General features: G+C 37.1%; 1 protein-coding gene across 8 annotated transcripts in view; it reads left to right on the forward strand.

Moving 5' to 3' along the window:
* Positions 1 to 26,593, forward strand: part of LOC5573102 (MAGUK p55 subfamily member 7) — a 72,246-nt gene that overhangs the window by 44,430 nt on the left and 1,223 nt on the right. For 4 of the 8 annotated variants that reach the window (XM_021846119.1, XM_021846118.1, XM_021846117.1 and 1 more), the window contains 9 exons: positions 3,514 to 3,695; positions 3,768 to 3,863; positions 10,855 to 10,986; positions 23,315 to 23,347; positions 23,738 to 23,905; positions 23,969 to 24,151; positions 25,472 to 25,607; positions 25,848 to 26,126; positions 26,187 to 26,530. In XM_021846119.1, coding sequence (XP_021701811.1) covers positions 3,514 to 3,695; positions 3,768 to 3,863; positions 10,855 to 10,986; positions 23,315 to 23,347; positions 23,738 to 23,905; positions 23,969 to 24,151; positions 25,472 to 25,607; positions 25,848 to 26,126; positions 26,187 to 26,530 — 1,553 coding nt within the window. The remainder of the gene's footprint in view (positions 1 to 3,513; positions 3,696 to 3,767; positions 3,864 to 10,854; positions 10,987 to 23,314; positions 23,348 to 23,737; positions 23,906 to 23,968; positions 24,152 to 25,471; positions 25,608 to 25,847; positions 26,127 to 26,186; positions 26,531 to 26,593) is intronic. The other 4 variants (XM_021846123.1, XM_021846122.1, XM_001654361.2 and 1 more) reach the window with 3 other exon arrangements.

Below are 26,593 nucleotides of genomic sequence, written 5' to 3' on the forward strand. Positions count from 1 at the left end.
ATTGACAAACGCGAAATGACTTGGTAAAAATGAATAATTTTCATAAACGACTTCCTGTAGCAAAAGCACATCAATGTCATGTTCGTATACAAAGTCTCTTATAATCCCTGATTAATTGCACTGTTTGAGCGGTTCAAATTGATCGTTGCTACCCTGTACGAGAACTCCATCGTATGGAATACGCTTATTACGATTTACTCAGTGGCGGAAACTGTTCATCAACTAGCTCCACTTGCTCATTTTTCTCACCTTTAACACCCTTTTTGTGTCGGGGTGTCAATGAACGTTACCTACGACCTTGCAACATTACCAAACTAATTTCCTTTCCATTATCAATTTTGATCGTCTTTGCAGCAGGTCCATTTGAATCTCTGCTTCTCAATCTTTTCACCATTTGCCACTAATCTGCTGTCGCACTGGTTTGTCCTACCTCATCGATTTTCTCGCTTCCGGAGACTTCACATCTCTGCTCATTGGTCGGCTCCTGTGCACCACCTACAGAATCACTACACTGCTCTTCGTCCAACGATGGTGCTGCACCTTGGGCACCCACTTCCGTGACAACCGTTGCCTTTTTCACTGCACCTTTGGTAGAATTTAACTTCCTTCCTTTGGAGTTAAACCGGTACGGTTATCCGGCGGATGCGCGTACGAAGCCAAACGCGTGTTCACCAACCTCCGTTTTGGATAACATTTATGTTGAATTCCATCATAAAACACTCTTGCCTTGATACTTTGCACGTACACTTGTGCCGGGATATCCTGTACCACCTCCATATTTATTCCACGGACACCACTCCAGATGGGGAAGCCCGACTCGGCTGGGTACCGTTCTCGGATCATCTGTTGAATGGATCCGTACTTGGCAAAAACACACACACTTACGGACGTATTTAAACATCCCGTTCGAAGCCGAAACCGTCACTTGAATTTTCGTTCCATTTTCGTACTCAAACATAACCTCGCGCCCGAGTTTTCGGAGAGCCTCCTTAAGCATATTTTACTCCGAACAAAAGAATTCCGCCCAAAGGTTAAAGTATAGCTATATCGCAAATTTCCACACAGCTGGATAAGCACGTCTGACCTGCTTGAAATCTGATTGCAAACTGGATTGGATCTGCTTTTTAATTATTACTGAATTATCTGCTTACTTTGCATTAACAAACCCGGTTAATAGTTCTATTCGATACAAAATATCTAAATGATAGATAAAACAAATTACAAAAAAAAAACAACAAATGCTCTCGGCCTATTGCCAGCTTCTCAGGCGCATCTTGACATACCTATCCCAACCTCCACCTCCGTAGCACTTATGAGGGCGACGCTGGGTCGGTGGTCTCTCATTAAGTAAGTGCAGCATCAACATTTCCTTCCCCTATCCCAAGTTACGGTAAAGATGGGCGTGGCCGGGAATAGCGATGCTCATGCTATTGATATTCTTCTTCATTATTGGATCATGGTTCACTCCCCAGCCTTGTTTCTGAAAGCAATCTGGATTAGATTATCAAAGAGAAACATTAATATTGTTAGTATCCAATCTACGAAGCATATTTAAACTACACTAACGCTAACGCCAAAGAAAAAGTAAAAAAAGAGAGCCTCTCAAGGTTAGTTCAATCCTTCTGAAATGTTGCGCTTAGCTAGATGCCTCTATTTAATATCTTCTACAAATATCAAGGTATCACATTTTTTCTCATGTAGCTGCTAGAATGGATACCCCGAACACAAAGCCCAACCAGTAATACTCTACCATACCCTACGTGAATATATATTTCACACACGTCCGTCTCATAAAGGAAATGGTTTGGGCCTTTCCGATTTTCCTCTGCTAGGATTATACTAAGTCTGCCACGGCTCTAGGCACTTGACTCGCCCCTAAACAAACATCCCCTCAATTAACGTTCCACATGGAGTTACTGTGAGTGGGGTGTGTGATGTGTTTGGTGCGTTTTAATTACTCTTCCCCTACGGTTCCATCTTCGGCACCTCCCTACCAGTAATTGATATTTTGTTGTCGCCTACGTTCAGGGAGAGGTATCCTATTTTTGGCAATTTTAGTTCACAACGTTTTTTTGAGATTTCTTAAACTTTTTGAGATTGATGGTTTACTTAAAGAACTGTTTTAAATGGCAGTCAAAATAATATGACATGAAACCAAGGCAGGGCCGATGTATAGTGTTCACCCCTATCTAAACAACTATAGGGTCCTTATATCGAGCATCCTCTCGCCTTCGGCCATTGGATTGAGTTTAAGGCGTTAGACTGTGAAAGTAGTGTTTAACTACGTTGTTCATTTGATGGAAATGGATTGTCCGTGCGTGTGCTGTGAGAATTAGACATTGCTGCTCGGCTATGTTCATCTACATCGGAATGAGGTTCAACGTGATTAAATGAATTGCGAGAACATTCAATACATTACTTTAGTATGAGGCTAATAGCACTAGATGATTTCTTATTATTTTTCATATTTATCCGTATCGTTTCTTATATTTAGGTGTTCTGTGTTAGGCAACATTGTCATCTTAATTCAATAAAACTAGATTGAACTATTAACTCTTTTACGGTTGTGCTACTTTTACCCGAATGTCGTTTCCTCGAACAGTATTTTCCAGAATAGCCCATCACCCCGAAACATTTTATATACTCATAAGTATCGTAACTTCACACATTTCAGGGTGATGAATGAACTAGTCATCTGATATGCACCCTTTTTTATTTGATTGGGGGTTCTTTCAAATTTCTCCGACCCTGCCATATTTGGCAACATGTGTTTTGTCGAGAGTGGCAATATATCTTCTTCTTTTAATTGCTTACCATTCTTTCTAATTCACCACGTTGTCACTGGAGACTTTCAGGGAAAATGGTTGTTCGGGGAACTTACCTTCGGAGAAATGACATTTGGGGAAAAAACAACACAATCCCCTTATACGTATTCGAATCCTTTGACCATAATCGCGAGAATAAAAAAAAACAGATTTGAGTTATGAAATTCAATATCTCCTGTAGGAACACAACAAATTTAGAAATATTGATAACGATTGGTGGCATCCTTCGCTTCTTCACTTGAATCGAAGAGCCTGGGCTAGAAGCTGCTTCGATTAATTGGTCGGAGTTCAGACAGAACCGGACTACATGATATTTTGACGCTCTAAAGATACGTTAAGGACACCATCAAATCTGATTTTTCCAAAGCTATTTAGATACAGATGTATGATCAAATAGATAAGCTCCAATATTACAGCAAACAACGCAATTGTTTTTGATATTTTGAATGCCTGGGGAACATTTTCCTGGAACCATGAAAAAACACGTGGTCCAATCTGTCTGGACACCGACCAAATGAAAATATGTTAAATAATTGATGGCTTTTGATTACAACACAATTTTCGATTACGTGCTGATTACAATTATTCATCATATTTTATTTATTTAATATATATGTACAACTACATTTAGTTATTTAAACATTTTCAAACTAATGCTCTATTTGCAACCTTTCTCTAATCCCCGCAGTGATTTCAAAGCTCATCACATCCCTGAAGGAAGCGGACAGTTTATCGGACGAACAGGATCTTGGCTTCCTGCAGAACTTGCTCCAATCCAAGGAGCTCAACGCACTCGTCAACGTTCACAGCAAAGTTGCCAAAATCAACAAGGATGATCGGATAGCACCGCTCCTGTCCACGTCCATGCAGGTCGGTTGACTTCTGCTGCAACTATTTTGGGTGTCAGTTTCACCTAACCTAACTTCCATCTGTCTGCTTCAGGTGCTGCTAGAGGTATTAGAACTACTTGCACCCCGATGCCACATCTCGCCGCTGTGTAAGGAAATATTCCATCTGCTGCAGACGCCACACTTGCAGGTACGTATAAACCACTCGAGCGCAGAGTTTTATGCAGGAATTTCTCCGAAATCAAGCTCCAATGCGGAATATTGCTGTTCGAAGCAACAAACGCGCTCAACGTCCGTGGATTACACATTCCACATAGACTGTAAATTCTAACGAGGCAAACATTGTTCTTATATAGCATTTCAGTGTACACTGAAATTTCTATTTACGTAAATTCTATTATCGCAATTCCTTTAACGTGAAGTTATGTAATAATAGTTTACGCAACAAGTTGCAATATGATGATTTTTACAGCACGAGTCGTAAATTTATCCAACGATGCTTGCCGAGTTGGATAATTACGACGAGTGCTGTAAAACTCGAGTTCTGCAACGAGTTGCGTACAACATTTTTTGCAATTTCGTAGAAGACCACTTAAGGGTACTTGAAACCATAAAGGGTGTCCACGATAAAATTGCCACACTATGAAATTGCTCTAACTTTTTAACCTTTGGGTAGAATTTAATGAAAAAAAGTTTAAAAGTCCTGTGATCGAAATTCGCGGAAATGGAGTCGAAAGAACAGCTCGTGCGTGATAAAATCTTGCGCATTCATCACGAGAATAAGGATCTCTCGCATCGTTCCATCGCTAAAACGTTGGGAATCGCGAATTCCACGGTGTCGCGAGTGATTAAGCGGTTCGAGGAACGATTGACCACCGATCGGAAGCCCAGAAAAGAAGGAAAAAGTATTCCGTACAACACCAAAATCACAACCGCGTAGTTGGGGCCTTCAACCGAAACCCGAACGCCGCCGTTCGGGATGTGGCTAAGAACCTGCACCTAAGCCAAAGTTTTGTCCAGAAGGCCAAAACTAAGGCTGGGCTTCGAACGTTCAAGGTACAAAAGGCCCCTAATCGTGACGAGAAGCAGAACAAGTTTGCCAAAACCCGTGCCAGGAAGTTATACCTCAACATGCTGTCGAAAGTTGGATGCTGCATCATGGACGACGAAACATATGTGAAGGCCGACTTCAAACAGATCCCCGGCAACCTGTTTTTTACGGCCAAGGATAAGTTCAGCGTTCCGGAGCGTGTCAGCACTCAGAAGATGTCCAAATTTGCGAAGAAATTCCTGGTTTGGCAAGCCATCTGCGCGTGCGGGAAGCGGAGTGCACCTTTCGTGATCCAGGACACGATGAACGGACAGGTGTACATTAAAGGGTAGGTCATTTGGCATAAAGTCGTTTGGCATAAAGTCGTTTGGCATAAAGTCATTTGGCATAATGGTCGTTTGGCATAATGGTCGTTTGGCATAATAGTCGTTTGGCATAATGAGTCTGAAATCAAGAATTCCTAAGATTATATTCGTTTTTACGTTTCTGTTGAATCTTTCTGATGACATCAGGCTTCTTTTGGAGTCAATTGACACAAAATAACACTTTATTCAACAATCATATGCTCTTGACTAAACTAAAGAATATTTGGGAAGTTATTGCCAATAGTATTTTATTATTTATCCATAAATTGCCCTTCTTTCATATATTGATTCTGCTTTTGAGTTTCGCCATTGGAATAAATTGTTGCATTGAAGATTTTGATATATTTTTCGCAAATTTCCCCTTCTTTCAAACGTTTATATTTTTAATATAATATAACCACAATTATAGGTATAAGAGCTGTTGATTTAAAATTTAATTAAATTTTAGTTTCTTTTATACATAGGCTGTTCTTTGAAGCTATATTTTAAAAATATTTTGTTGTTTCCAACTGACAAAAGGGCGGCATTCGATAACATTGATCTGCTCAAGTTATCAGAGAAAAGAGACATCGATTACTGCAGATACTTCGATGGGTTGTCCTACTTTTCCCCAAATTTCGATTCCTCGAACGTCAGTTCACCGAATGCTAGTTCTCCGAATATCCCGTTTCCCCGATTAGCTCATTTCTCCGAACATTTTATAGCACTCATAATTGTTGTAACTTTATACATTTCAGGGTGGTGAACGAACTGACCATCTAATATGCACCCTTCATTATTTGATTGGCGGTTCTTTCGATTTTTACCGTCCTCAGCATTTTTGCTAACATGTGTATAGCCGAGTATGACATAATACGTCCTTCTTTTGATTGCTTATCGTTATTTCCCGTTCACTATCCAGCCACTGAAGACTATTATAGCACCTATTTAAACTGCACCACTTTTCGAGAAAGTCGGTCATTCGGGGAAACGGCAATTTGGAGAAATTACATTCGGGGAAAAATGGCACAATCACTTCGATGGTTCTGAACGCAATTGTTGATGTGTTTTCGTTTTATTATGCCGCAATAATTTTTGGCGTCCTTATTTTAGCCTTATTTACAAAGGCTGTTCTTTATATTAATACTGTTTTGAATTTTATTATTTAGTAAAACTGAATGTTAACTACAGTTAACTCTCCCTTACTCGATATTCCGTATCTCGATATCGAGTTAGAGAACCATAGTAAAAGTTGGCTTTCATGGCTAACTTGATGGTCCCTTGGAACGCAGTTGCAATGCTTTTGTGTTCTGTAACTCGATTGTCCCTTCAATATCGAGTAAGGGAGAGATGACTGTATTTTTATATTTTGCTGTTTTATCAATTCTTGCAAGACGTACTGTTGTAATGATAATTACTTTAGAAACTGCCAATATTTTACATTTTTTTTCCAACGCTTGTTCGAGATATGCTGTAAAAATATTATCTCAATCACAATTTTTTCCTTTTTTCGATAATAGACGGTGTTTTTGATGAACACTTCCAAAATTAAAATTTATATTGAATCGTTGAAAAGTTTTGCCACAAATAATTTCTTTTAAAATGTGTTTTTCATTTGAGTTATGCTGGGAGAAGATTTTTTTTTGCGATAGAATCTTAAACATTTTAAACGAATAATAATCTTCTCTCGTATATAGGCTAGTTTTGCATTAAGTCGCATTGGCAGATCTTTGGATTAGAGCTTTTAATATTTTGCAAATAATTTTTTCCCTTCTTTTATCAAGTAATTTTCATCAAGTGTTACGTCCAAACTGGGGCAGAGCTTGATCTGCAGCGAAACATTCTATGAGCGTTCCCTTTATTAATAACAGCGAACTTTCTTTGCCAATTTACTATTTTCAAATATGTAAATCGCAACAAGCTTAAAGATACTCTATGCTCTGGGATGTAGAGAAAATTATTATTCAGAAAAGATCTTCCTCCAGACCCGTCACAATTTTTATTTAGTAATGCTTTCTAATGTCATAACAATTTTTGATATTGATAGCTTGGAAAATCTCTGAATAAACGCCACGCTTGTTGAGAACCTTCAAAAATGCCGATATTCATTCTAAGTCAATCATTATGCCAAACGACCATTATGCCAAATGACCATTATGCCAAACGGCCATTATGCCAAACGACCATTATGCCAAACGACTTTATGCCAAACGGCTTTATGCCAAACGACCTTATGCCAAACGACTTTATGCCAAACGGGGTACAATCACATGAAAGAGTGCCTCCAAAAGCGGCTGCTTCCTCTCCTGAAGGCCCACAACGTCCCAACAATCTTCTGGCTGGATTTGGCCTCATGCCACTACTCCAAGGACGTGCTGAAGTGGTATGCGGACAATAAGGTCAATTTCGCGCCGAAAATGTTCAACCCTCCCAACACTCCGGAGCTCCGCCCCATCGAGAAGTACTGAGCGATTATTAAGCGACCTAGGGGAGTGAAGACAGTCGAGGAACTGAAGAAAGTATGGGTTTACATGCAAAAAACGGTTGATTCACAGGTTGTACAGAATCTTATGGCCGGGGTTATGGCCAAGGTGCGGGAATTTGCGTATGGACTGTAAATAAAATACGAGTAAAATGGTAAAATGAAGTTTAATAGTTATTTTTTAATCCCTGAAAATTTGATGACAATCGGATGAAAACTCGAATTTTGCGAATCAATTTTGTGTGTGGCAATTTCATCGTGGACACCCTTTATTGGAATGCGTTCACCATTATTTTACAATTTCTGAAAAAAAAATGTGAAATGATTTATTACGCAACTCAAAACAGTTGCGTAATGAGAAACCGTTACGTAATGAATCATTACAGCACTGGTTTCAGTTGCGTTATGACTATTACCACACTGCATAATCCAGTGCAAGAAAGTAGGCATTTTCATGACAGATTGGCGCGATGAAAAACAGCCCATTACGATGGGAAATTTCAAAAATGGAATTTCGCGTTCATTTGATGATACGCAGCATTCGTTAAACAGCTTAACGAATTTTGGCACATACTTTACCATTGCAATTCATACTCACGACCTGTCCATTAGACCTATTCATATTTTCAAGAATGTCGGGAAATCAACCAGTCAACCAATATTTAGATTTTTCATGTTAAAATGAACTTCTGGTCAAAATTTCAATCAATTTGGAGAAAAATTAGGTGTGCTTCAAATCAATTATGTATTTTTAGGATAATTTCAAGCTATAAAAAATCATAACTACCGAACGGAACTCCAAAAATTATTGGAAATATCTCTATACAGTAGTTGATTCAATTCTACGAACTTTTGTCGAACATGATTTTAAGATTGGAGCAAGTTTTAACATTGGTTGGTTGAGGTTTGTGCTTCGAGGTTCTTGAAAATCACTATTTTTAGGAAGTGTTCTCTCTAAAAAACATACCTGTATGACAATTTAGGATTTTTATCTTCCAGAACATGATGACTACGCATATCTATAACTCAATCCCGTTGAAAGTTACAAGTTATCTTACGAAAATAAATTGTAAAAAATAGTAACTTAGGAAGCACATATGTGAATCCGCTGTGGGGGAGCAAAGAGCACCATCGTGAGATTTGTGGAATGTAAAAAATGAACACGTTAGCACTGCTTTTTCTCAGTCGATGATGATGATTGTTTTCAAATCGTTCTGAATCGTCAATGAAATGCGATCAAAACAATCATCAATCGGAAATAAAAAGCAATGCTAACTTGTTCAATTCATTCATTCGTCGGTACATGTGTCATGCGTGATTTAACTATCATCAGGTTGCAATGCAGTGCTCGATCTTTGGTCATTTTTTGTAATTTATTGCCTTAGGTAACATGTAAGCTGTTAATGGTTAATGAATTCATAGCTTTACAATGTTCTATTCCCGTTGACTATGGTCTGAAAAAATAATGTTAATGTGTGTTTTTTGTACCATATATATTCAAAAAACTGTGATTTCAGGGTACTGCGGAAAACAAATCTCGATCGAACAATGTCAAAATTCAATTTGATCTATTAGCGTGTTCGACAAACTTTAGCAGAATAGAATTTGCTTTCAAGTAGTGGTAATAGCAAGTGGTTTTGATTTTCCAAATGCTAGTTATGATTCTTCAAACCTTGATATAAGCTCAAAAACACGTTTTCAACTTGAAGCATATTGAAATCTTTATCAAATGAGCTGAAAATTTGACCACACATTGTTCTTAGCATGATAATTCGGAATACTGCTTGACCGGTAGATTTTCAGACATTTTTTCAAATATGAACAGGTCTACTGTCCATTTCCATGACGTATTAAGTTACGAATTTATCAATTATTTGCGATTGTCCAAAAATCACTTTGAGTAAAGGCCTTCAAAACTGCAAGTATAACTAGCGATCTCACGATGGTAATGGAACGACACTATGGACTTTATGGTCTCGCGTTGAGCAAAAACCACGCAAAAATATACCGCGTAAACAAAATTTCAGTGTATAAAACTTTTTTCCTGTAAACAAATAACCGTACTGCACTTCGTTTGGACCCGGCTAGATTCCGATGTTTCCCCTGCAGAGTTGGTACACTTCAGTAGAATGCATCGCATAGCAGATTGGAGCTTACACGCGCTAGCAAAGTGGACGACCTGCTGCTGCACAATCCTCCCATTGCTGGATTGATAGTGTGGGAGAAACAACATCCCTAGCTACTCAACGGGTAAAACAACACCGGACATTGTGTTATCGTTCCATTACACTTGAGTCCTCCGTCCTGGTGGCAGCCAAAGTGCAACAGGATCTGCTCTCAATACAAACGAGAACTATTTTCCAACCCAACGGGATGGCAGCGGGTCCTTTTCCGAGCAATTTATTTATTCGCTCGGCGAATGTACACGTGCGTTTGGTGCCAGTAGTAATAGCAATGGTCAGAGCAACAGAAGGGGTACCACTTATATTAGAAATTTTATAAATGTATATGGGATTTAACAACAGATTTAACTATCATTGCGGTATGAATCATGTGAAAAAATTATAGATTTTTTATTTAATTACTCTTTGAATAACCCTTCCGTCACTAACCCTCCTTAGGTACTACGTTTTAAACCCTAAATTTTTAGTTTTTTATCTTTTTCAATTTGAGTCCATAAGTCATACGCAACGCGTTGTAGAACTAGATTTTACAGCACTCGTCATAATAATCTCACTCGGCAAGCCTTGTTCGTTAAATTCAGGACTCGTGTTGTGAAAATCAGCATTCTGCACCTTGCTCTGCAAACTACTATTGGTCAACCCAGTTCAAAATTCTGCTCCGCTCATGGTCGAAAACTGAACAATTTGATTGCATGTCGTTGCTGGACGTCCCACGTTCCGAACTTTCACCGATTCCTGCCGCAGGACCCAAAAACGTTCCGCTTTTCACATCAGGTACCTCCTTCCGAGCGTGAAAATCGAACGTTTATTGAACACGACAGCATTTCCCATGATTGAACTGTCCAACACATCCCACGTGTGTGGACCACACGACAGGTTCACCTTTTTAATTGCACAGCGGAAGCATTCTCCGAATTTTAATTGAAATTCCCCCGGGGTCAGGCACGGTTCGGCTTTTAACTATACGCACCAGTCGTTAGGCCGATTCTGCAAATGAAGTCTCGTCAAATGTCCGGTTTCAATTTCTAACAGTACCTACCTGTAGTGATTCAACGTCATGATTTCATACCTCTTTCGTTTCATATCGTACGCACCGAAACGGATCTATTGGGATCGAATAGAGTCTCCTGTTCGCACACGATGCCATAGCGCAAAAAGACTTCTACCCTCACCTGCCGGAGATTCCAGTCGAAGTGGACGAAGATGAGGAAACAATCAAAATCGTACAGCTAGTGAAAAGTAATGAACCATTGGTAAGTACATTTTTCGTGTAATTAATGGAATTAACATCGTTTGATTTTTTGTCTTTACTGATATGAATGCAAGCTTATCTTCTTTATATGCGCTTTACACATGTTCTACTATTTCCAACAAGCAATTTGTTCTACTGTTGTGTTCTTCCTGCATCGAATCTGTATATTTAAGCTAGTATGTTATGGCAAATTTTGATTAATCTAATTACTTTTCATTAATGTGTTCAAAATGACCTTTTTAAACATAATACTGATGGAAGAAAGCAAACTGATTGAACGATAGCTAGAAGCACCTGCAGGATTTTTGACTAGCTTTAAATTTGGTATAACCTTGGCATTTTTCGATTTGTCAGGAAAATATGCCCAATGAACAAAATTATTAGGGCTTCCCTAAATCAACGCGATTTTTTTCAGCGACAGTGACGAAAAATCGCCGGGATTCGGTCTTTGTGTCGCTGCATGCACTCTTATATGATACTTTCTGTCATGTCTACCTATCTCAAGTGATATTAATTATTCTGCCTTTTGGCTTGGTACCTTTTATCTGTTCGTACCTACGGTATTTCTGAGCTATAAGTACTGGCTGCAGTTGGCGCAGAAGAGAGACTTCCCGAACTGTGGACTGATTAACATATTATTTTATTCTTTATTTTCAGGATATAAAAGTGGCGACGAGGATCATGGAAACGTGTGTTGAAGATAATCGATTTTCTTTGGGGTGGCGAATTGCCAATTGTATCTATTTTTGAAAGTGTGGTGAAATTGCCAATTGTATCTGTTTTTGAAAGTGTGGTGAAATTGCCAATTTGTGTTGAACCAAATTGTTCTTCAGAGCTGACGAAATTGTCGTTTATTGTGAACATAGTTGTTCTTTTGTGAAGCGATTGCTGTATGGAGATGAACGAAATTGTTCTTTAGTGTTGACGAATTTGTCAAATGTAATGTTGAGCAGTAAAATCCAATGATTTGAATGTTTTGTTGTAGTCTTGGAATTAGCAAATTTGCGTATTTGAGTATAATGAGTTGTTGCAACTTGTAGCTGGCTTTTAAAGAGTTATTAGAAAGTTTCTAAAGGGGAAAGGACTGTCATGTCTACCTATCTCAAGTGATATTAATTATTCTGCCTTTTGGCTTGGTACCTTTTATCTGTTCGTACCTACGGTATTTCTGAGCTATAAGTACTGGCTGCAGTTGGCGCAGAAGAGAGACTTCCCGAACTGTGGATTGATTAACATATTATTTTATTCTTTATTTTCAGGATATAAAACTTTCTAGATCAACGCGATGTAAATCTCAGCGAAATCGCGCCTCCATGGCTTGGCCACTCTCATAAAACTGTACATGCAGAGAAACATCAGAAATCGCAGCGATTATTTGTCGCTGTCACCGTAAAATAATCGTCTTGATTTTAGGGAGCCTTTAAATATATCAATCAAGAATCATAACCAACTCTCTGGAAGTTTCTTTATGAGAATCTTAAAAATGCCACCATCGCCAGAGGCTTTATTTTTTTTTTATTTTAATAATAATAGTTTTCACTTTTTCTAAATCAGTCCCCAGTAATTTTCAAATACATTATCTTGCTTGAGAATGCTTTCGAAATCCTGAGCAACTTGATATTCAATTGAGTTCCAAATTGAAATTGTGCATGCTTTCAAACTGCTTAGCCAGCTTTTGAGCTTTTTCGCAATTAGTTAGTAAAATTTGTTTGCCTCTTTCAATGCCGGAATTGGGATCAGAGGTTTTTTTTCTCAAAATTTTAGATAATTTTCAAAAGGGCTTAAAGCCAGGGTCCAATTGAGAAATTTTATTTTCAAAATTTTGGTTCAAAAATTGAGAGGAACTTTTTAATTTCTTGGTGCAGATCCTGCCATATCATTTTCATAGCATAATCGCGAGTTCTATGAGATTGATTTCTCCTCACGTTTTTAAGATGGATCAAGAGTTTAAGATAATCATTTATAATCACGGATTAAAATTTAATTCCCATTTTGGTATTGCAATGCCCCTTGCTTCAACAATGGAATTTGTTAAAGTTTCGAGAGCATTGTCATGTTTCATATGTATTCCAGTCGGCTCGTAAATAATTGAAAGTGGTGCTGATAAGATTGAGAATCGCTCCATGTGATATTTGCAATATAATATGAACATGATCGGAATCAAAAACAGCGTGAGCTACCACACGGTATCTCTAGCGGAACAACATGAATATAAAAAATCAGAATCGCTTAAACATCTACCAAATGAAAGCTTAGGCTTTCCCCTCTCATTTGTGACTGATTTGGAAATGTTCTATCGGGGTGTCCTGAACATTTTTTTCAAAACAGTACAATGCCGTTTTTTTCATTACTGGTTTCTTAATTATGGTTAACACAGTCATTTTCTTTCATGCATGTCTAGGTATCTTAGGCATTATACCATTTTTTTTCAAATCCAATTACAAATACGACATATCGATAAATTAATTAACTTATTACGCGTGGTAAAGATGGACAAATTATGGGTGAAATTATGAAAAAAAAATCCACGTGCTCGGCTGGAATCCCAGCCGAGCATGTGGATTTTTTTCATAATTTCACCCATAATTTGTCCATTTTTACCACGCGTAATGAGTTAATTAATTTAATAACCATGCGGTTTGGATAACCGAACAGCATAATATAAGCGTCAATTTATATTGATAGAGTAAATACGGTTAATACGGTTGCTCATTATTGTATATTACTACAGCTGTGGATCATATGCTTCGTAGTTCTCCGAAACCTTAACACGATTCCAAGCAACTTCCCGTGATTTTACAAAACTCCAGAATATGATAGCGCAAGATATGGAATTTCTGCCGGTTAACCAATATTTGCTGTGACGTTGGCAACTGCTACCTTTACTGAACGAATTAATTTTAAGGTTCTTCTTCTTCTTTCCGGCATTACGTCCCCACTGGGACAGATCCTGTTTCTCAGCTTAGAGTTCAATGAGCGTTGTAGTTCTTATTAACTGAGAGCTTACTGCGCCAATAACCATTTGTGCATGCGTATATCGTGTGGCAGGTACGAAGATACTCTATGCCCAGGTAAGTCGAGAAAATTTCCAACCCAAAAAAATCCTCGAACGGTGGGATTCGAACCCACGACCCTCAGCTTGGTCTTGCTAAATAGCTGCGCGTTTACCGCTACGGATATATGGGCTCACCAATTTCAAGGTCAACTTTATGAATCACACAATTGAACGGCTGATCCTTACCCATTCTTCGGCAGTATTTGGATCAATGGATTCTAGTTTTTTTTTTTTTTTTTCTAGATTGCATTTACAACTTCTAGCGTTATATGCAAGGAAGATGGTGAGCAAAGATTAAGATTTTGTTCGTCGGGGATCCATTGAGGAATTCCGGGTCATTTGGCCGAATGCCATTTGGCCAAATGCCGTTTGGCCGAACACCATTTGGCCGAAAGGGTCATTTGGCCGAATGCCGTTTGACCAAAATTAAAAGCAATAGTGAACTACAGTTAGCATACATTTGTAATAAATTTCAAAGAACAGTTTACTCTCAAAGATGGATTAATCATCATTGATATACAGCTCTTTAGTGTTAGTTCAAGGGACAGTCAATGCTGAAAGAAGAACATTCTAAATGTAAGCAATTATTCACTTCTCTGCTAGCAGTGATAGTTGCCAGCATAGGTTTTCGCATTGCGTTTGTAGTCAGCTTTTGTCGGTTTACGATTTATTCGTCATTCTGTAGCATCCATTTGCTTCCGTCCTTCTGATAGTACTTAGTAAATTAAATGATTTCTAGCAACCACAAGTTCGGCTTCTTCTTTTCACAACGGAGAATTCGACTCGGTGACTTCGGTTTATATTTTAATAAGACTCTATGAACGTATAACAAGCCTTAGTTCTATTAAGAGGAAAATAACAATCATCGTTTTACAAATTTTCAAAACCAGTTTTTTTACTCAAAATTGAAGCAATGCTCAAGAAAATCTATCATTGCATTGCACTTGCTATCTGAAATACAATGATAGATTTTCATAAAGATTAATTGAAATTTGAACCAAAAATCTTGTTTTCAAATTTTAATGATTACTGATGATTGAATGATGGATTCTTGAGCCTTAACTATGAAAAATATGAACATATGAAAGAACAGCCTACCCAGCTAAAAATATGTTGTAAATTTAAGTTTATTTTCATGCACATATTTGGAGCATCAAAATAAACGTAAATTTCAACGACTAATCCATTATTTTTCAATTGAATTCACTTTAAATTTACACGATCATGTAATATTCAACCATTTTTAGTTGAAAATTCAATGTATTTTCATTTAAATTTACATTATGCTGTAATAACACACGAATTTAATTCATTTTTACAGTAGACTTCAGTTTACATCACATTGAAAATTAAATATTTTTTTCTGTGTATAATCAAAAGCAGGAAAAATCTCTTATAAAAATGTAGTAATATATATTATATGAAAATAATTGTTCTATCCGTATAAACATAAAGAACTGCCGAGAAGAAAGTAAAGAAAGTATAATTCCCAATTAAAATATAAACTAAATTATTACCAATAGTAATGCAACCAGTACAATTTGAAGGAATAGAAAAAGGAAAAAATTCTCATGAAATTATCAAAAATCAAGCCCTACCCATCAAATGGTATTGCAAATCTCCAGCAGACTTGAAATTGTTCAGATTTTTTCAATATTGCCATATTTTTCCGTAATAAAACAGCATTTTTACGCCAGTATCCTTTATCCGATAATCGACAGGGTAACCTTAACGGACCCTCCTCCTCCATCGACACCAATCTTGCTTAACAAACTGCACAGGTCAACCCCTCTTTAGGACGTCACATAATCAACCAACCCCGTGAACGTGAACGTGATTACAGTATATTACAGGTTTTAATACCATTTCTGCCTTCTCGTTCAAATGAAAGTTTGATTGGTTAAGTTAATCGATTCGTCGTATTATGGACCAGTGCACGAGTTCACTATTTGACGTTTGAGCGGTGCCATGTTATTTATGTGGCCATGGTAACGAGTGAATATGGCACAGCTCAAACGTCAAATTAGTGAAGTAGGACATTGGTCCAAATTATTGTTGGAAGAAGGTCACATATAGTACTTTTACCAAAAAGAAAATACTCAGGACCCCCGGTTGAACATTTCCGAACCGATCTCAAATGAAAGGGGAAAGCTTTCATTTAGTGGGTGTTTCAGCAATACTGATTTTTCTATATCAATGTTTTCTACCAAAGACACCGTGACCAGTTGGCTACTACGCTGACTAGATGGTCATAACTTATGACCAAATCGATCGTACTTAGAAGGGTTTGTAGAAGAGGAAAAGCAAGTAGGGCTATCAGGGTATTGAATTGAAAAATATCCTGAAGAGCACTGATCAAATAAAGTTCTGCCGTTTGCTTTGCGAATTATTCAATGAGTAATGTTTTACATTAAAGTCACAAATAAGAATTTTTTTTTGATTTATTGCCAGTCAATTTCCGCAAGTCAGTTTGAAGCAAATTAACTTGGCGCCCATTGCATTGGAAGAGCAAATCGGCAGCTAGCAAACAATGTTTCAACAGAAACACCTAAAGTTTCAAAAACTTTAGTTTCAAATGACGAAAAAAGTCGATGTTTCATACGCCTATGTATGATGATTGCAATTCCCCCACATGCCCCATCAAGTCGATCATTACGATAAACAATAAAGTTATGATCTCTTTTGGGTTTGGATCCAGGTTTCAAATAAGTTTCAGTGATAAGGCGGCATCAATTTATTACGTAACGCTAAAATTGAAAATGTTTGAACCCCTCCCTTCCACCGTAACGCTTTTTGTATGAGCCGGTATAGCCTACTCCCCCTTCCCCTAGAGCGTTACGTAATTTGTGGACGGCTCCTACTGCTATGTGTACATTCTAAACATAATGAAAATCACTCCGTACGTAATTCACATTATGACTGAATGACACATGATGTAAGTGATGAAATGACGTAAAAATGGGTTCTGAATTATGTATTGGAAGAAAAATGTAATTTTACATGATGAAGGACATGAATACGATGTCGCTATGATTGACATTTCCCGATTCAGACACCATCGTATTTAAAATGTGGCACAAATTCACGTCATTTGGCTCGCTTCTTTTATGTGCATCCAAAAGACGTAAAATCGCATGATTTTTACGGAGTATGTTTTTAGTTGTTAGAAAATTGAACAGCTCGTCCTCTTTACCGTTCAAAGAACGATCAAAATTTAAAATATTTAAATTATTATTCATTAGATCCATTAGAAAAACGCAATCCAATAACAATTTGATTAGTAAATTTTACATCATTTATTATCAGAGGGCCACATATTACTTGAAGTAGGTACATTATCTGATGATTTTGCGTTATAATTTTCGGTAGACGAAGAGGCGGAATATAAGTTTCCTGTGGCGACAGGGGGTTTCCATTTAGTATTTCTCGTAGTAGGTATTTAGGTTTCTCGTAGTATGAAAAGGGGATGAGTTTAAATTACCTGCTACGAAATCAGCATAGGATTTTCCTTGGGTAGATTCATTCGAAATTAAAAGTTTCGTACGGCTATCTCTTGCCTAAATCCTCCAAATTCGGAACAACTGATCACGATTTGAGGCACCCTTTGCTTCCTCACTTGAATCAAAAAGCCTGGGCTTGAAGCTGCTTCGATTTTGTGTTCGGAAAATTTGTCTAAAGAATCGAACTGATTGCTCATTTCGATGCAACTATTAACATCAACCGTTTCACCCTTAGAAGAACGTGCGCATTCCTTTGTACCATTTTTGCCACGATTAGAGACAGTTTATAGTCCCACTTTTGTTGAAGGAAGTTGTGAATTCAGAGATTCACCCTTCCTTTTGTTCGTTATTGCCACCATGTTCAGTAAATAAGCGAAACAAGAAGTGACCTTCTAAGAGGTTTTTGTTTTTCAAGATTGTGTCCAAGAAGAATTACCACCGCTAGCTTTCATGAACATTTGTATGTATAAGCAAACAAACTTCAAACTATGAGCGTTTACTGTACTCTGTACTGTACTCTTTATGTGCCAAAACACTTTTTATTATTCAAATTCAAATTCAAATTTATTAGGCATAACTATTGCAATACATAACGGTACTGCACTTTTATGACTTTAGTGAACTCTAAGCTCCTCTGAAAAGTCTCAAAAGTACCGAGGGTGTTGTTGTTGTTGTTATGACAATTCTTATTACTTTGGGGGGAAATCGAATTCTTAAAGTATTAGACTAGACATATGTACAATCCGTGGCAGGTCACTGCGAATAATTTGTGCTGTATTGTAAGTGTAATGCATCATCACGCTATGAATATTCCTTTCCAAGGGTTGATAAACACATCGAGCTTTTATTGTAAAAGTTTGCTTTTACATTTTTAGTTATACCAGCATGCTACTGTTCACATTTTTCCACTACAGTTGCGAAGAATTTGAATTTGCATGATGGTACTCACCAGCATCAGGCTCATTATGTCCCAAACTTTTACTTGCTTATGTACACTGTACAAGCTTCATCCACTTCTGTATTTTTGTACACCATACCTAAAAAAAAACCCAAGAGCAATATGAGCAATAGCGAGTGTCAGAAAGAATGCTACCCTCTCACGCTGCACAACTTCCATTCAGAGAACACAATCTACCTGCTACAACAACCCATCCGATGACCCACACGTTATACAAACTCCAAGACCCCTCGTGTGAGTCATTCAAAGGAGTAGTTTCCTAGAACTAGGAACAGTTATCACTCGCCTCCCCATATCCACTCTACTCGCGCCACAAGTGCTTTGCTTGCCTACTCTAAATTTCCCACCGACGACGACAGTGCGAATCTTGAAAAAAAAAACAAAACAAGTTTTTCCTTTTATCCCCCTGGTGGAAAACGCGAGTGCTCATTAACCTGGAAAATCCTGGATAGGTTGCTCTACTGTTGACACCCGGGATGGCCGAGATTTGCTGAAGCACCCTTCAACTATAGTCAAATCCCCAAGAGTAGATTGCACCAAACAATGGCAACTAGGCTTCGTGCTATTTTCATTCGCAATATTTTTTATGCTTTACTTTTTCAGTTTTGTACAGAGTATGTTTTAGGGTGTGGCTTATCTATCGAAAGTTTTCAAAACCAAAAGTTTGTGTGTTCTTCTCATTCCTCATGGAAATTGAAACCCCATAGTTCGAGTCAAAAAATAGTAACATTGATCAAAGAAATTTTTAAGTTATAAAACACTGACAACGTTGACAATGAATCTTTAAGTTTTAAAATATGACATTCTGCGAAGTTGACATAACTTCTCCTCAAAACTAAATTCGTGAAAAGTTTGCAGAAGGTCAATTTTAGTCAACTATAAGTAGTATTAGTTTAAAATAGTTTTATCTTATTTTACCTGATTTTACTAAAACATTAATTTCGTTTGACCATATCATCATGATTACTTAACTAAATTCAAATCTTTTCATATGGTTTTGAGGATAATTTTAGATTTAGTTTTTATACAGTTTCATTTTAAGTCAAGTAATTAAGTATTTTTATGGATACAGTAGATATTCCACGAACTTTTCATGAACTTGATTCTGAAAATAATGGTGCTAATAGTTTCAAACTTGATAAACAAACGAAGTTATATGTTTCAATTCGATTTATTTTTAAACGGCTAAAATATTAACGTCCCATAAAAAAATATAAAATTTCCATAAAAAATGCAAAATTTGCCAGTAAAGAAACAAGGGTAAAATCAACAGAAAAGTTAAAAATTTCCATAAAAAAATAAAGAAGTGCATAGAAAAAAACAAAATTTTCCATAAAAAAAAAAATTTCAGCAATAAATAGTTTCAAAAGTGCAGTAGAATCGACAATAATATCACTAAAAAATATCGAATTTTACATTTAAAAACCTCAAAATGTCCCTATTTTCTCCACAAAAAGCAAGAAATAATTATAAATTTTCCACAAAAAAAGCCAAAATTTGCAATAAATAAATAATAATTCGCCCACAATAAATCAAAAATTTCCATTCAAAAAATCAAAAAGAGCAATAGCAGTAAATGCAAAGTTGCAATAAACAAACCCAACTGAGCAATTCAAAATGACAAGCAATACATGAAAATGTTATAGAAAATTCCAATATTTAAGTAAAACTTTCCATAAAAATAACGTAATTTTCCAATAATGAGTAATAATGTGTGTAATGGATTTCATAAATTTTCAGTCAAACTGAATCATTGTTTTCACAATTGGAGCTAATTAGTCGTCGTATGTAGATGCGTTGATTAACGATTCCCGATTCAGGAACCAGAGTTGGCGAAGGTACGTTAGACGAGTTTAGCACAACAAGGTAAGTCTCTGTTCTTCGATAGGTTTCTCTACTGAGCTAGTGGCGAGTGATTTTAAACATAATACGGACTCATAATACGGAAATTCACTTTCATCTTTGGTGTAACTGCCCACAGCAGTTGCAGAAATGTGTATACTTCGATTGATGAGTTTTTTCCCAAATATTTTTTTTTATTTGCATACGAACATAACGTTTTTTAAAGTATCTTCTAATAGGTTCATTTTTAGATCTAATGGGTTGTCTCAGTACTACAGATATGGTTAAGCATGCTGTAAGGTACAAATCATCACCCACTTCATGCAACTACGTCAGTGCACAATGGTCGGGCTCCATATAAATGGGCGGCCAAAACTACCAAAAACTTTTTTGAGATTTTTATGATTTTTTTAATTTTAAAATATATTTCATGTGTTATATTATCATGATCCTTAATTGAAATTGAACTAAAATTTAAATTTCTATGATTTTTATGACGGCAAACAGGCTGAAGTCAAAACATTGAAAAATGTAACAATAAAATAAAGCACAAAATTTATAATTTAGGAATGCAATATTTCCCCAAAGTTACCCACTATCTGAAAGCTTATGGTTCAACACTTTTATCGAGCATGAGGATGGAAAAAAAATATTTGGTTTAAGTTTTAATACTATTCAATATTACATTTTAATAATTTTGGTGATTTTGAATATGAAAAACAACTCTTGTCGCGTCATGTCGCCGCCATTTCGAATATTGCACATCAAAAAGCATCCTTAGATCTTACAAAAAACCTTTAATTTTTTTGCAGAAATTTTCTGATTTGCAAGTAAGAGCTATTTGAATAATTCAATATTTTACATATATTTTGACGATATTTTTCATACAAAGTTTATTTAAAATTTATTTAACCACTATTCATACACATTTTGATCAAACTCAATCAAATATAAACAAAATTTGTGCTTTCAGCCCGGATTGATAACATTTTTAATTTAAAAAAAATATTTTTTTCAAAGTTACGTAATTTGTGAATAATCCCTTCTGAAACAACAAAAACGCCATATAACATATTCAGATTACATATTTCATCGATTAAGGCGATAAAAATAGTTTTGGCCAAACTTCACTTTTTTCCGACTATTGTGCAGTGGTCTAACAACACTTAGCGCGCTCGGCAAAGTTCCATCATGCCGCATAAAGTGTTGCAACAAATGATGCTTAGTTTGTAAACACCAGTTCCCTGGCTGGTGGGGCATGAGAGCATAAGCTTCTACCATCAATGTAGTTGGACATAACCCAAGCAGTGACATAAGTTTTCCTAATATTATGTATCGCGCGAGTTGAGGCGCGTCGCGAGTCTCACTGGCGCGATCCGAGTTGGTGGCGGAGCGACAATATTGGAAGATTAGATATCCCATGTTCCATGTCTCATTTCAACTTTGCCGAAATAATTAAAATTGTAGCGCCTAACGATGGGGTGTATTAAAAAAAAAAATTGTGATTTTTCGAAACCTCGCCACCCCTCCATGTATGATTTTTTGTATGAAACATTATTTTTTTCTATATGGCAAGAAATATTTTTTCAAACACGGCCAATCTCCCCGCTCTCCCCTCCCCTAAATTCTTACGTTATTAATAATCGAACTCTAAAATGCAATTAATACATCTACATACGACGACTAATTAGCTCCAATTGTGAAAACAATGCTTCAGTTTGACTGAAAATTTATGAAATCCATTACACACATTATTCATATTATTGGAAAATTACGTTATTTTTATGGAAAGTTTTACTTAAATATTGGAATTTTCTACAACATTTTCATGTATTGATTGTCATTTTGAATTGCTCAGTTGGGTTTGTTTATTGCAACTTTGCATTTACTGCTATTGCTCTTTTTAATTTTTTGAATGGAAATTTTAGATTTATTGTGGGTGAATTATTATTTATTTATTCCAAATTTTGGCTTTTTTTGTGGAAAATTTATAATTATTTCTTGCTTTTTGTGAAGAAAATAGCGACAATTTGAGGTTTTTAAATGTAAAATTCTTTATTTTTTAGTGATATTATTGTCGATTCTACTGCACTTTTGAATCTATTTATTGCTCAAATTTTTTTATTTATGGAAAATTTTGTTTTTTCTATGCACTTTTTAATTTTTTTATGGAAATTTTTGACTTTTCTGTTGATTTTACCCTGGTTTTTTTATTGGCAAATTTTGCATTTTTTATGGAAATTTTATATTTTTTTATGGGACGATTAATTGTCTGCCATTTTTAAACTAACTTTTAATTTGCTTGTTCCAACTCTAAATCTAAATATGATTGATCAAACTTTGATGTTTCTTTTCTCATGTTGAATTGAATTTATAAGAGCACATGAACTTTTGGTTTTGAGAACGATCGAAAAAAAGGCCACACCCTAATATGTATGCTTATTTGCACTCCAGAGAGGATTTTGTTACTATGTTTATTCGACACTATTCTTGTTTAGATGCAGTCAGTGTTGTTTAGAATCAACTTGATTCATGTAATGATTACTGGTGAACCGTAGCATGAACATTAGAAAATTTGTGAATGTGTTTTTAGAAATGTCTGAAATAAAATGAATCACATTTGTATCCTGAAATAGTTTTCACTTCACTGCAACTCGTATCATACCTAAAACAACCATCATATTACCCTTATTCTTCACTGTTTCATTATCATAATGATCCAAAATGCTCATAATTCTGCTGCTATTCTTCCATAGCGTGACTTTCATCTTTCATCTCTTCAAAGTCGTGATATTTCTTTATCTAGATTCTGCCTTCTTCATGGTCCTTTCGTCTCGCTTTTCCTTCTTGATGGTTCATAATTTTCCACTAAAATGCTTTTACAATCAAAACCAAAACGATGCAAGTGATTATGTTACTTTCTTTCGGAAAACTGTACTCTACATTACCTAAAATTTGTTTTGCGCTGCGCCAGTGTGCTGGAGCACAGAGTGCGGAACCAATCGTAGTAAGTATTTCGGTTCTCTCCGTTTGGCCAGTGTCGCGTATGATTTCCTTGATGTTCTTATGTTCTTATGTTAGTTCTTGTGTAACGATCGCCAAGATTTCCGTTCTCCATTTGAAATTTCATTCCGTTTGCGATTGGATAAGACAGGTTTTTTTTCGTGGCGCTGCCGACTTTCATTTAAAGATTCGTTATCGTTCCGTTTGAGACACTTGTGTTGTAGTGACAAATTTCCCCATTTAAGCATTCCGATAATTTTCCAAGCACATTCGAGCTTTACTCAATCGAAGCACATCTCTCTCGTAATCGAAAGTCATTCGTTTCAGGTTATACCCCACCATAGTAAATCATCCTCCGATAATGCTAAGAAATTTACATTTTCCGAACTTGCAGGGTGCCACAATCAAAACCGACGAGGAAACGGGTAAAATCATCATCGCCCGAATTATGCACGGTGGAGCTGCCGACCGGTCCGGATTGATCCACGTGGGCGACGAGGTGATCGAAGTTAACAATATCAACGTCGAGGGTAAAACGCCAAGCGATGTCCTGTCGATACTGGTAAGATACGTCGTTTGATTCCTCAAATTCTAATCTCACTCATGATCATTTACTAATTCACAGCAAAACTCGGAAGGAACGATCACCTTCAAGCTGGTTCCTTCAGACGGAAAGTTGGACCAGCGGGAGAGCAAAGTACGCGTGAAGACGTACTTCGACTATGAACCGGAGAACGATCCGTACATCCCGTGCAAGGAGGCCGGGTTGGGATTCTGCCGGGGCGATATCCTGCATATTGTTTCACAGGTATGCGATGAAGTGGTTTACATATACAGTTAAACCATGTTCAACTCAATGAATGAACTCCGGAACTCTTTGTAATAGACCGAAGCTACCAAAAGGTCAGATTTTATCTAAACAGTGAACTCAAAAATTCACTTCTAGAAGATTTTAAGTTTGAATGAAACTATATCGCTGAATATGCGAACATAACGGTTGCTAACTGAACTTGATTCTCGAAAAATTAACTCATGTACTTATCAACAACTAGAAAGTTCAGAACAAGTTCGAGTGTAACTATATCCTCACTCTGTGGTATACATAATTCATTTTAAACAAGTTTAATGAACTCCATGTGAACTAAAGTTCGGTTATTTTCTTAAAAAGTGAGCTGCTTATGGCTAAATAACCCTTTTATCAGAACTTTTGGTTGCTTCTGGAGCATCCGGATCTGTTGCCTATAATAGACATTCAAAGCTATGCAAGAAATCCCTAGAATATATGTCTTAAACTCCGCAAAATCAAGAATTTCATGATATTTATGGCAGTACATAACCAAAATACTTATGAAAATATGTTGGATGAAAAAATATATTCGCGGACCATCTAAGAACTTTTTGGAATACAGTTTGAACTTCAAATATACGTATAACATGGTCAGAAATGTTCAATGGAAAGATCATCGTAATTTATAGAACCTAACCTAAAAATCTAATAAGATTTGTTCATAATGATTGAAGAATGCTACAAAGAAAATAAACCTTTATGCTAAATATCACCGTGCGCAGGATAATGTGTTACTAGTGGCTTTTCGTACCCATGTTGCGTGCACTAGAGCAGCGAGCTCGATTTTGCGCACGGGTCTCAACTGCACCTGATATGTACCTCCAGGGCCGTTGGGGACCACTTAGCGTCCACGTACTTACTTCAAATTTTTAAACATGACTGCTGGAGGTATTGAACTATTATTGAAAAGAATCACTTTTATATGAAAATCCATCATGTATTATTTAGGTATTACAATACCTGATCTAGTTATCAGCTTGGTATTTGTAGAATATGCAGAAAATATTATTTGAGGTATTTTACCTCTTATGCAGGGCTCATTCAGATTGTAAGTATTGGAAATTATTTGGTATGGAATACCTCAATTTGGTATTCAGTAGTTATTTTCTTCTGCTCGGGGAGCGTCACTGAGACAGCGTATTTCTTGAACTTCGTCCTTCTCATATGTTCCATGTATTGTTCCTTTCAGGTTCTTGATGCTTTTTAAGCAAGTAATTCAAATCTACATGAGACTCTTACATTCCAATACACCAAATTAATATTTATCTACTTTCATTCCAGGACGACTCATATTGGTGGCAAGCTCGGAGAGAGGGTGAAAAGACAACGAGAGCGGGTCTTATTCCTAGCCGTGCACTGCAGGAAAGGCGAATTCTGCACGATCGCACTCAAAAGGAAACAAACGGCGAAGCTAAGAGTGAGTTCTCTACTTAATCTGATGCTCATTTTGCGACTAATCATACCATCAATTGATTGGCAAACTAATATTGGAAATTCTTCCACCACTAACCCAAATGTGTTTTCTCTTGCCTTTCCATATTCATTCATTAATCGATAACAATTCTCAAAATTTGGATCCGGATACACTTCTGTGTTTCATAACTTCATATCTCTGTGTCCTTGTAAAAACTGTCTTGCATGTTGGGTTGCGCATTAGAAGGTTCATGTGCCTCCATCTGTTCGACACCTCCCGGTTCGCCCAATCCTAACATTCCTTGTCGAGGACCGAAAACTAAAAAGATTATGTACGATACAGCGGAGAACGACGACTTCGATCGGGAGATGATCGCAACGTACGAGGAGGTGGCCAAACTGTACCCTAGGCCGGGTGTCTACCGACCGATCGTGCTGATCGGAGCGCCCGGTGTCGGCCGGAACGAGCTGAAACGTCGGCTTGTTGCGCGGGATCCGGAGAGATATAAGAGCTGTGTGCCATGTGAGTAGAGATAGGGGTGCTGAACCTTCCATTTTCACTTATTACCGAATTATTCAACAGATACCACTCGCCCGATGCGTCCGGGTGAAGTAGCCGGGCGAGAGTACCTCTTTGTGTCGCGCGAAAAGATGGAAAGCGACATAGCCAACGGGAAGTTCATCGAGTACGGCGAATACAAGGGTCACCTGTACGGAACTTCGGCAGAAAGCGTGAAGAGTATCGTGAACGCAAGCTGCGTATGTGTTCTTAGTCCGCACTACCAGGCGCTGAAATCGCTGAGGACCGCTCAGCTTAAGCCGTACATTGTGCATATTCGACCACCGCCGTTTGACCAGTTGAAGCAAACTCGAACCAAGGCTCGTGCTCGGTCGACGTTCGACGAAACCAACTCGAGAGGATTCACGGTGAGTTGAACGATCTGCAAGAGACTGTGTTTCAACGCTTTCGAATAACCCAAATCTATCCAA

The sequence above is a fragment of the Aedes aegypti genome, chromosome 2, assembly GCF_002204515.2.
Source record: "Aedes aegypti strain LVP_AGWG chromosome 2, AaegL5.0 Primary Assembly, whole genome shotgun sequence".
Classification (NCBI taxonomy): Eukaryota; Metazoa; Arthropoda; class Insecta; order Diptera; family Culicidae; genus Aedes; species Aedes aegypti.